We start from the raw sequence: 12373 nt of genomic DNA, 5'->3' as shown, positions 1-12373 counted from the left end.
CTCGTGACATCTGGATATGAGTGTGGAAGTGGCCATGGGCCATGGGAACCTCTCTGATTCCTTGGGAAAGTCCCTGTTTGAGATGAGGCTCAGGCCACGGGGATCCTCGTGCAGTCTGGACACTCAGTTTCAGTAACCAGCTGTTGCTGAGTCAGTACCCTCAAAATAGATTGTTTTATGTGAGTAGCCAGTGCCAGAACCTTCCATTTCTGCAGTCACTGCCTGCAGCATTCTGTAGTGGTGGCTGGGCAAGGAGATGTTTTGGGGCAGGCTGGACAGCACTGTTCCCTCCAAAGTCCTTGTGCTGTGTAACTGGAGCACAGCTGGGGGACTCATGCCCAGTGCAGTCGGTTTAGAGTTACATCCAAAGTCTTCTGAGCCTGACTTCTCATTGCTCTTCACAAGATGCACTCTGGGAAAAAAATAAAATAATTATTAAAAAAAAGGAAAAAGTGAAGGAGCTGTAACAGGAAGTGAGCCTGCCTTGCACGTGGGAGGAGAGAGTCAAGTAGAACAAATTGTCCTTAAATTCTAATTGTTGTGATTGCTTTTATATGGTGAGAGTTATCATGTTCACTGTGGTTTTGTGGGGGTTTTTTGGGTTTTGTGTGGGTTTTTTGGTTTTTTTCTTTACCTCAAGCCTGTAAGTAGCACAGCAGTCTGGAAGGTTTTCTGTCAATCCCTTCTGTCTATGGCAGTATTCACTTTTCACAGATTTGATGTTTGTGCTGAATTGTCCTTTCTTGATCCCTCCACCCTGACCTCACCTGTTCATTCATGGTAGCTTTGTGGTTTGGGAATGGTGTTCCCCAGTTTAGTGGGAGGATGCAAACAGTGCAGAATCCACCCATATCAGATGTGAAAGGTGTCCTGATAACACACTGAACACCTTGTCCTGAATGAATCTAGACTTTGTTTCTTCTGTTTTTTACACCTTTGAATATTTTTCCCTGGAGTCTGATCAGTCTTGTGTTGATGTAATCATTCTTGTGCAAATACCTGCCATTCAGAATTCTTCCTTTGGTTCCAGTGACATGGTAATCACCCTGTTTGGGGTGAGGCACGGCAGCATCACCATCTGAACATCAGTGACAGGAATTGTGTGGAGCAAGTTGTTTCCCTTTGCTTGGAGCAAAGCAGTTTTCCCTGAGCGTGTTGCAGTGTGTGTGTTCTAAAATGTCTGCTTGAAATATCACTTCTATGCAATAAATAGGTAAAATTTATTTATATTTATTTATCTCTGTTCCTATCCTGCTGGCAGCTGTTACTCCCAGAAGTGGCTCAGGACATGCAGTTTTGTTCAATGCAGGCCTCAAGGAAGGGCTGGGAAGGCTCCTGGCTGGTGTGTGGGCAGGGCAGGGCTCTGCTGGGATGAGAGGAGCAGGGGCTGTGCAGTGCAGCCAGCCAGGCTGGGTCAGCCCCTCTGAGCAGGGTGAGCCCTGTGCTGACAGCTCTGCCTGCAGCCAGCCCCAGCTGAGGGCATGTCCCAGGGCTGCAGGGTGCTCTGGGGGCCCTGGACTGCAGCTCCCACTCCTGCTGCTGCTGTGGGACAGCCTCTGCCTTCCTGGGCCACCTGGGTGACTGCAGACGGACTGGCAGAGGGTTGCTGCACTTCTTGTTCCAACCTTCTGTGTCATCACTTCTGATAAAGCAAACAATCATCATTTAATAATGCTACTGAATTTATTTTTTTAGGATCTGGTCAACACTGGACTCAGCACTTTCTTCTTTTTCATTGCCTCTGTAGTACTGGCTGCTTTAAACCATAAAACTGGAGCAGAAATTGCTGCTGTGGTAAGAATTTAAACTTGTTTCTATCTGTCTCTTACCTTGTATTAAAATTAACTTTTACTCATTGATTCAATACACCTGTTGCCTTTGCCATCACAATTTATTTCTACTTTTGCAATTTGCTATGAGATAGTTCTTATTTTAAGAGTGCTAACATCCTTGGAGCTTAGTCTGAAGGCATGAGGCAAAAACAGCAGAAAAGAGACTTGGAGAGAACACTTTACAGCTGAACTCACCTTTTTCTTTGGTGCTCTATGTTGCAAGCCTATGGAAACAACAGAGCCAAAAAGTGAGAAATGGAAGCTGCTTATGCATAATTTGCTTAGTTCTTGCTCTTGATTTTTTGTTCTTCGGAGTGAGTGTAAGTAGCACTTCAGGGTTTTAAATCTACAACGATCGGTTCAAACAAATTACTTTTGTGTGTGAGTTGATGACCTCTAATTATTTTCTTATCTATTTTCTTTTTAACCCGGCTTTTAAAATCACATGAGTTCTGCAGAAGCATAGAGACTGATGCTCTGGACTTGTCACTTTTTGTGTGCACTCTGAGGAGTGAATAATGAGCTTTTGGATGAAGAGCTGGTTTCTTTACAAGGGGGTTCTTTACACTGGGCTGCACTGCAGGATTTAATTGTCTTGTTGGCAGTCAGAGAACTCTGTTTTCTGGGCTCGTTGATCTTAGCCACTTTAGCAGATTCTCTCGTTCATTGAGAAGAAAAACCTAATTTCCCAGGCCACAATGATTTGTCAGTGCAAATACCGTGGGAAGCGGAACTTCTGAGGACTTTGCTGTGAAAGTGCTTTTCTTCTTGCTTTGCCAAACGCCTGTGCCCCTCTGTGTGCCCGCAGGTGTTCGGTTTCCTGGCCACGGCGGTGTACGCTGTGAACGCGCTGGTGGCGGTGCAGAGGTGGCGGCTGAGCAGCCGGCAGCAGAGCAGCCGCCAGAGCAGCGACTACATCCGCGCGCGGACCGAGTCCCGGGAGGTGGTGCACCGGCCCGAGATCCAGCGCCTGGACGCCTGAGAGCCACCCTGGTGCCACCCAAAGGGAAAGCAGCACTCAGCCCCCTCGTGGAATAAGGGGTTTGCTTTATTTAAGGAGGAAAAGGTGGATCCGAGGGTGGCGAGGATGCCCAGCCCTGCACGTGTGCAGAGATGTGTTGAGCCAGAAGCTGCTGTCGTGGAGGCAGAAAATGGTGGTGCTTCAAAAGGAAGATCCCCTCAAGGCCTCCACACAGACATGGGCATATATTATAGAGCTCCCAGAATATATAATATATGTCTGTTCTGAAGTATGTCATTGCTTTGGATTAACTGCACAGCAGTTCCCTTCCCTCTCTGAAGATCCCCCGTTCCTGTGGCTGCCCCAGGCCGGAGCAGCCCTGCCTGGCTGGTAAGGGAGCAGGGACACCCACGGGAGCCACGGAGCACCAGACGTGCCAAGGAGCCAGGGGCACTCAGCAATAACTGTCCATCCCAAACTCTGTCTGTCTGTCCTCCTGCCCTGAGCCTCTGCCCAGCCTGCTGCAGAGCCATGCCACGAGTGAGTTCTCCGGGGTGCTGGAGGAGCCCTGGCGGCTCTGGCCAAGCCTGGGGGGTCACGGCTGCCCTGGGAGGCACCCAGAGGAGGAGCTGCTGTCTGCTCCTCTTGGGACACTTTCCAGCTTTCTTTCCAAAGTGGGAAAATAAATATGTTTATTTAGGAGATGGGGTGGGGAAAAGGGGCTTAAGGGGCACAGTAGAGAATGAAGGGGTTATCATCCTACAGACTTACATTCCAGCCATGGCTTTCTTTTTCTTTTTTTTCCTTTTTTTTTTTTTTTAATGGTTCAACATGTCTAGAAAATTTTGCTAGAACTTGCTTTCCCTCTAAGCCCAGGGTAAGCAAGAACTAGCAAAAATTTATGTGCTTTTAAAGCGTTCCTAAGGTTGCAATGTTGTGATTCATGTAAGGTAAATATTTCTTTTTGGAAGGATGGTTGTTCTAAAATTATACCTTAATTGGTAGTAGGTGAACCTGATTTTTATTTTTACTGGGTGTTTCTGCAGATTTACTCCCCTTAGGATTCTTTGAAAAATGAATTTAGCTAATTGGAAAATAATATGATTGTATTGATTTGTTTAGAAATAGTTTTACTTAGCTGAAGGTTTTTTTAAATTTTCCTTGTACTTCCAGTGAATGAATTACATTTTCTCTACTCAGAAGTCAAATTCAGCAGTAATTGGCTAGATAATGTCATAATATTATTAGGAAGATATCTCTTGACATTTTCCTATTTCTTTGGTGTTTTCATCTCTTTAGTGCATTATTTGACATTTGTGTGCCTGTGTGAAAACAGTGTGTGTGGGGAGAGATCTCCAGAACTGAACTCCTTTGTGGTGTGAGGAAAATGAAAATCTGCAGTTAGTGGGATGGTTTGCCATGTATGGCTGACTTTGTGTGTCCTGCTGGAGCTGCACTGCTCAGGGTGAGTGCAGCACCTGCAGCCTTAGGAACAGTGGGCATGAAAACCAAGTTACACCAAACAGGAGGTCAGGAGAAGTGCCTGGGCTTTTGTAATACTGGAGGGAGCTGGGATGGTGAAAGTGTGAAGCTAATGCTGCAATATTCAAACTGAGCAGCAGAGAATTATTTTGGTGAGTGAAAAAAAGGTGACAAAGGTGATGCCTTTCCATTTTCAATGTATTGACATCTATAGTGCATTTCACCTCAGTGGCTAAGGTGGAGATTAAAATTCAGAGTTACTGATGAGGTTAAGGAAAATTTGCATTTTCTTAGTGATTGATGGTTTACCAGTTCCTACAGTAACATTTTATTCTGCTTTACTGGGTGCTATGCCAAAGGGAACACCAGTTTAAAAGAAGATGGAACCAGCTCTTGGTGCTGGGTTGGAGCAGACATTCCACAGAGGGCTGTCTCACCTGGGTGCATTCCCTGAGCAGTTCCATGGCCAGTGTGGTAAGAATGAACAATTTGTTATTGCCAGAACTGCTGTGACAGCCCTGCTGTTTGCCAGCCCTGCCCAGGACTGGCAGAGTTTGCAATGTCAATTATTAAAAGACTTTTTAAAAGTAGCACAGGCATACCCAGTCAGGAATTTTAAACTGCCATCAAAGCAGTTTCAATAAAGATTGTTGTAAAAAACCCCAAGCAAACCCAAACCAGACCAAACAAAAAAAAACCCCACCCCAAACATCCCACACCATAATCAAGCCAAACCCACCTACTGAAATACAAAATAGAGTTCTCCAGAAGATCCATGCTTTTAGAGTGGAGCTGCCATCTGAAATCAGGGAACAGGGTGGTGTCACAAGGGGGTTTTGTCAGGAGTGTGTCCTGTCACTGGTCAGGGCTGAAGGAGCATTCCCAGATCCTCCCTGAGCTCACTGAGATTGGGGCAGAGCTCTGGGAGCTCTTGTGCCTCTCTAGGTTTATGAATTTAGTACCCTTCAAATTCTGCACATTTCCTGGCCTAGAAGAAGGGTAACTGGAGGTTTTGCTGTGGAGCGAGGTCCCAGCCCCATGGAGCTGCAGTGACAGGAGCAGAGTGGGGCAGCCCCACCTCCAGAGGGGGCACGGGGCTGCTGCAGGAGGGCTGAGTTTCCTGCAGCTGGGAATGCCAGTATTCATTACTCCCATCATGCCCTGAGCCTAGCACGGCTCTCAGGGTGGAATCCAAATGAGAACAGTAATTTTAAAAACATTACCTGATTCACTTCGTGAAACAAAAGCAAATGTAAATGTGTAATTTCCTTATTTTTGCGACCAAAGATGATTTTAGTATTGTATAGTATATACTTTCTAAAAAATCTTAAGCACTTATTGCTCTGCAGAGACATTATTTACTATTTGGATTATATAGAAGGGATATAAAGTAGCTGTGAGAGACAACTACACTTGAAATACTAAGATCATTTGATGTATCCGTGGCTCATTTCCCGAGTTAATTTTACACAGTGTATTGGAGAGGTACTTTTAAGACTGTTACCTAAACTGCAGTCACACAAAAAAACCCTTAAGGAAGAAAAGAGGGTAGAAAGTTTTATTTTTTTTTAAACTTGCTTAGAGAAATGACATTAAATTGCTTCTCTCAGCCAGTTAGTCCTGCTTGTAATTGCTAGCACACAGGGATGATTTCTTTTTGTCCTTAAGGGTGCTGTTTAGCTCCATAAAGGGACTCAAACACCACTGTAAATAGAACTAAATGAAAGCAAACAGTTGAGCTTGGTAGGAACAGGATACTTGAAAGAGTAAGGGTTTGGATGAGTCCCCTTTGGTCAAAGAGAGCCCTCAGGCCTGGAGTCTGTGTGTATTTCTGGGTGTAGACAGGACTGAGTTCTGCAGCCTGTGCACAGACATCACAGTGTTACACAGAAAGCTCTGCCTGGAGCAGCAGCAGGGGAGCTGTTGCTCAGAGCTGGAGGAGGCTCCTGCTCAGTTTGTCAGCCTCAGCTGAGGTTGGTGCCAGGTCCTTGAGCTGTGCAAACAGCCCCAGCAGGAGCTCCTGAAGCCACAGAGGAACTCACTCACGTGTCTGAGTAAAGCCAGTTCCTTCTTCCTTTCCCCCTTTTCCTTTCATTTGGAATATCCATGCCTCATGGATCAAATGCTTTACTATTTTAATTCTTGCTAAGCCTCTGTTGGTCTGTGCAGTGCCTGGAAGATCAGAATGTGTCCAATATCCCTTGATGTCAGCTGTGGGGCTCTTCCCTTTCCTGCTGGCTTAGGAGGAGGTTGGCTGGGTGTTCTTTCCCATGGGACTGTGGGAAGCTGGTGCTGCTGTGAGATTCCTGGTAGGAGCTTGGGAGGGCTAGAGAGTGCCTTCTGTGTCCTGTGCCTTCTGAGAGACAGACACTGGCTCCAGAGATCTGAGATTGCAGCCTGTGCTGCTCACTGGATTCAGGAGCACAGCATCAGCAAAGATCTGTGCCTTGGCAGCAGCTCCTCAGCTATAAGGGGTCTTTTAGATGGGATTTCAGTAAAGGAGCAGCCTGTGCTGCTCTTCCCTTGGCTTAGTCACTGTTGTGACAAACACTTCCCAGTGTTTGTTTGTCACTCTGCTCTCGTGGCATGCTCTGGCATTGTTCCAGCTCTCTGTATTTCATTGCTGCTTCCAGAAAGAGGAGGGAAAGGTTCCCACTCCTCCCTGAGGGAGCAGTTCCAGTTTCCCCTGTGCATTATTCTGTCCATATGCTGACTGTCCCCTCCCAGCAGGGCAGAGCCAGTGGTTCATGGAGTGCTGTGCACACAGCAGAGAGAGGCTCTGCTGCACTGCCCTGTTCTGGCTCAGTTAGCCACCAGCTTTTCATGAGCTTTAAGGACCCTAAATGGCTTTGGTCACCTCTCTGCTATTTTGGGGATGTGCAGGCACAGCAAATGCTTACGTAATCTGTGGCTTTATTAATGCAATTCTTTCTTCCTCCCTCTTCCTTAGGCCTCTTCTTGTATCTCTTATTTTCTTGTCTCATGTCTCATGTCACGTTGTAATAATTTCTACTTGTTTTCTTTCACGAGGGAAAAAAATCTCACCAAAAATCTAAAATAAGCAAGGATAATGGTTTTAGGGCATAATTAAAAAATGAAAACAAACTTAATAGCAGTTCAGATAGTGTAGGAAGTAATATTGTCTCTCTTACTTAGTTGGGATACTGATCAGCTTTGTCCATGGAGGAGCATGAAGAACAGAACTGTCCTGAAAACTCTGGAGCCAAAACTCTTCAGGGGGCATTCAGGATGATAAAAACACACAGTCTGATGAGGGATGGGAGGTGTGAGAAGGACACTTGACAATCCAGAGCTTTCAAAGTGAGACAGGAACAGAAGGAACCCACAGTGGCCACAGCAGTGCTGGGGATCTCAGGGGGCTGGGAAAGGGCTGGGATTGCCCGGGCTCAGCTTCCAGAGGGGAATCCAGGCTGGTCCCTGCTCAGTCCCACAGGGAGGAGGAAAGCCAGTCTGGCACTTCTGAACATCAGGAGCTGGGCTTGTGTTGTTTGTAGCATGAAATAATGGATTGTTCATTGTCTGGAGGGCCAGCAAAGCTCAGAATTACTGTGCAGGTACAGGTGTCCTGTGTGTGAGTTTTAATGGCAACAAAAGCATTTTAAAATGATGCTGAAATCAGTACAAAAATGCATGGAATGTGTGAAAATACCTTGTAGAAATTATGCCCTGTTCCTCTCTTTATTTTGACAGAGGGAGTTGGTTAAAAAGAATTTATACACATACTCAGGAAATCTCTGAATGTCATTGTAGAGGGTTTTCCTGGTCAGCCACTTATTTTCCCTGTCAGCCGCTTGGCCACCTTGATAGATCTGCTTGACCAAGTCAGAGTGGTGCTGTCCAATCTGAAAGGGTTCCCTTGTTTTGGTCTTTTTTTTTTTTTTTTTTTTTTTTTTGGGTTGCATTTTAAAAATCTGTCTATAATTTAACCATTTGTATGCTAAAAATAATCTTTAAAAAAATCTGCTTACACTGTGATTTCTGGTATCCTTTAATTTAGAGTATACAACACAATCTAATTTTCTTTCGGGATGTGCAGCTTTCAGAAGTGTTCTTATATATGCCCAGAAATGAAAGTTGTCTATTTATCATAGGAATGTGATTAGATAAAGTAACCTATCCAGAATCCCAATGCAGCTCTTTCATATGTGCTGGATGGACTAGTTAGTGAAATTGCCTTTTAATCTCTATGGGTTAATAAATATTTTTTTATAACTAACCACAGATATTCCTTTTTAAATTATACTTGGCAAACAGAAGATATTTAATTTTATATACAATATACATAGTTACCTTGACTGACATATTTATAACATAGAGCTTTGTGTTTACTATGAAGGTTTTATCTGTATCCCATGGAGTTCATGGGTAAAACTTTAAAAAGTCAGCATTTTGGAAGGTTATGGGAACTTTCTTCATGGTTTCACAAGGAGGACATAGGAGCATTTAAAAGGCAATAGCCAGATTGTTTTACAGAGTATCTGGGGGGGGAGGGTGTGTCTTATTTTTTGATTGGGGCTGGTCCCTGCAGCTATTTTAATAACATCTGGATGTGAGTAACAGAATGGAATATGAGCATCTGCCTCTTCTGACTCTCACAGGCTATTGTCTAAAGCACAGGAAGTTTCAGGGTATTGTATTGTTTTGCTTCGGACAAATGTCTCAATAGACCTATTTAATTAAAACCTTCATGTGTCTGAAAGAAAACATCCTCTCTTAACTAGGCTGATTTATCACTTTTGGTACCCTTTTAATCCCATAAGTAGTGTTGTCTAAATATTTTTAGTGATGTTCCAGCTATCCTGATGTCTGCAGGTTAAAGTGGTCCTGGCTAGCACCCTTTTATTACAACAGTTGCTACCTTCATTTTTCTACTGTTTCTACTTTGATTTTGAATGTTTTCCATTTTCTATTGTTGGATCTTGTGGAGGGAGAGTGTCTTAGCACTACAGCTCATCCAGCTTTAACTCATACATCACAGTCCTGAGTAAGAAAATATTTTGAATTATATATTGTGGCCAAGTTATTGCATTTTAAAATGACTTCTATACTTACAACACAACATTTATGACATAATAGGACAAATGACTTAGCTAATTATTGTATCTGTCTAGACTTACTCTCTTTTGTGTTAGTGTCATTTTGAAACTATTTGTATATGTTGAAGTTTGTAAGGGTTCAGGAACCCACAATAAAATAGTAAAGTATGTATTTATTTCTCATTATAATGCTCAAATTTGATTTAGAAGTTGACACTTCGTATGTCTTTTCACAGAATTGTAAACAAATACTGAAAAACTGCTTCACCTAGGGTGCCTTCCATGTGTGGTACTAACACTTGTCATTCACAGGAACAGAGATGTAAATTTATGAATCCAGTAAACACTATTTTTGTAATGAGAGTCACTAACGCAGCTCTGGCCTTGTTGTGCTTTGTTCCCACCAACACCAGGTTTCTGGCTGCCGTGGTCACTGCCTTCCCTCCCTGTGTGCACTGGATCTGACCCCTGGGGAATCGCAGGTTGTGTCTCCTTTGCTCTGCCCTCAGCTGCCCCCCGAGCACATTCCTGCTGCTCCAGGTTCCCTTCCTTGGGCCTTGTGGAGGGATGCTCAGTGTGGGGTGTCCGTGTCCTCAGGGCTGACCCTGGCTCCTCTAGACCGACTCTGCAGCCCAATCCAAACATTCCAATTCTGGCTCATAATTTATGATTTACAGCTTCTGAGGAGGGAGCATCCAGGAATGACCAAAAAACTTTATCTCTCTGGGTGACAGGTGCTGTATTGACAGGTTTGTAATTGCAAACAGCTCAGAGGTATTATGGAAACACCAGGTTAGAATTCTATTCAGGCTGAGCAAAGGGGATACAATTTTCCTTTTATCATGAGCACAAGTCTGCTGTGCAATACCCTTGGTACTTTGCTCTTGGAGTGCAGCCTGCCAGGTTCTGTCCTGCAGAGCCCTTGGTGCAGCTCTGTGTGGTGCAAGGGCAGCACCCGGCTGTTGTCCTGCCCTGGGCAGTGCCGCCTCAGCCAGGGCCAGGCCAGGGCTGCCCTGAGCACCAGAGCCTGCTGCAGGGCTGCAGGGTGCCAGCAGGCAGCACATTCCCCCGGAGACAGTTCACAGCCCTGCAGGATTTCCCGTTGTTCTGCAGAGCCTGGAGCTGCAGCAGCTGCTCTGAGGTGCTGCCTCCAGCTGGGAGCATCTTCCAGCTGTGCCCACAGCTGGAACTCACTGCTGGCAGAGCAGCAGCTGCCAGCTCTGGGTGGGAAAGGTGTCCTGGGAATGCTTGACCAAGCTCAAAGGCAAGGTACTCTACAAGAAAACACAACCTCCTTGTGTACTACACCACTAACCATCTTTCAGTTGTTGAGTTCTTTCTTTGGTGTCTGTGCTAATCAAAAAACACAAGCTGAAGAAATGTAAAGTCTTGCAATACACAAAGCAGTCTTGGTTTTAAAATCCATGCTGTTGCAGCATAATTTAAATGGTGTATTTATCGGTTTTAAATGTCATTTTGCTTTTCCAGTCTTTTGTATATGGGCACAATACTTTTTGTAAATTTTTTTTTTATTTAGTTGTCTTTCTGTCTTTTCTTTCTGGTATTGGAAGATTTGAGCTCTCTGGGTTTTCACGGTACTCCTCTGATCATACTTCATAGTGGTAAAAGTCTGTATTTTTGTATGTAGGAGAAATGGAAGTTTTCTAACACTTACCCAATCAATATAGTACGGAATCATTTGTGAAGGACTTCCTGTTTAATAAATGGACATATTAAAGTACTAAAGCAGTGTCTTCATCTGTAAACACGGACGGGGCTGGGGTAATTTTCTTCCCAGTGGCTGGTGTGGGGCTGTTTTGGATGTGTGATGATAACTTAGAGATGGTTTTGTTAATGCTGAGCTCACCTAGAGCCAAGACTTTTCCTGCTCCTTGTGCTGCCATGCTGGGGATGGGCTGGGGGTGCCTGGGAGGCTGAGGGGACACAGCCAGGACAGATGACCCCAACTGACCACAGGGGCCTTATGGCCTCAGTATATGAAGGGGGGAAGGAGGAAGAAGGGGGCACGTTTGGAGTGATGGAGTTTGTCTTCCCAGGTCACCCTTCCAGGGGATGTGGCCCTGTGGCTCTCCTGGAAGTTCTGGACACCTGCCTGCCCGTGGGAATGAATTCCTTGTTTTGCTTTGCTTGTGTGCACAGCTTTTGCTTTCCCTATGAAATTGTCTTTATTTCACCACAGGAGTTTTCTCACTTTTCCCTTCCCCATTCTCTGCCTGATCCCACTGGAGGAGAGCGAGCCCTGCGAGGGGCTTGGGGGCTGCTGGGGTGAAGTCTCCCCAAGAGGCAGCAGAAGCCCCGAGTGCAGCACTGGGGGGTGCTGGGCTCATAACAAAGCCAGGCAGCTGCAAAAGGCACTTTGTGTGTGGGATGGCATGGGGGGAAACACCCACCACGGCAGCCCTGGCTGGAGCTGTCCCTGGGACGCTCCTGGGGGCAGGAGAAACCACGGGAGAGCCCTGGGGAGAGGCAGTGGAGCACGGGGGACATGGAACTGCTCTGCTGCTCTCAGGCTGGTGATGGAATTGCTCTTGGAGCGGTTCTGCTGTGCTGCCATGGGCTGCAATGCTCCATCCTGGGGTCTGCAGCTGCCCATTTGGGACTGGAAAGGGATTCTGGGGCTGAAGTGCCCCAGGGAGTGGGGGAACACTCTGCTGCCTCATGGGCTGGGGCTGCAAGTGATGCTGGGGGGACTTCTGGTTTCCAGGTGCTTTAGGCAGAGGTGGAAGCACTGAGTCAGCAGAGGTGAGAGCTGTGAAAGGTACGAGGGATGGGTGAGCCTGGGATTTGGGAATGTGGCTGCTGCACTCTGAACACTGGGGAGGGACCGGGCCAGGTGGGGAGGGGGACACAGGTGGTGGCACAAGGGAAGGATTCCCTGAGGGAGCCAGAGGCTCTTACAAGGGGCCAGTTCATTTTGCCTCTGTGGGGCTGTCAGCCGCACTGTGGCATTACCCAGGCTGGTATCCATGGCGCTCCTGGGCCAGGAGAAGCTTCATCAGCTGTCAAATTAAAAAAAAAAA

At 45.9% G+C, this 12373-nt stretch overlaps 1 protein-coding gene across 1 annotated transcript in view; it reads left to right on the top strand.

Moving 5' to 3' along the window:
• The window catches only part of CMTM4 (CKLF like MARVEL transmembrane domain containing 4), a 37150-nt gene extending 26072 nt beyond the window's left edge, over positions 1 to 11078 (top strand). Inside the window, exons 3-4 of the mRNA XM_050978855.1 lie at positions 1696 to 1794; positions 2641 to 11078. Coding sequence (XP_050834812.1) covers positions 1696 to 1794; positions 2641 to 2814 — 273 coding nt within the window. The 3' untranslated portion in view covers positions 2815 to 11078. The remainder of the gene's footprint in view (positions 1 to 1695; positions 1795 to 2640) is intronic.
• The last annotated feature ends 1295 nt before the right edge of the window (positions 11079 to 12373 follow it).

This window comes from Serinus canaria, chromosome 11 (genome assembly GCF_022539315.1).
Source record: "Serinus canaria isolate serCan28SL12 chromosome 11, serCan2020, whole genome shotgun sequence".
Lineage (NCBI taxonomy): Eukaryota > Metazoa > Chordata > Aves > Passeriformes > Fringillidae > Serinus > Serinus canaria.
This window is presented reverse-complemented; position numbering and strand designations above follow the sequence as displayed.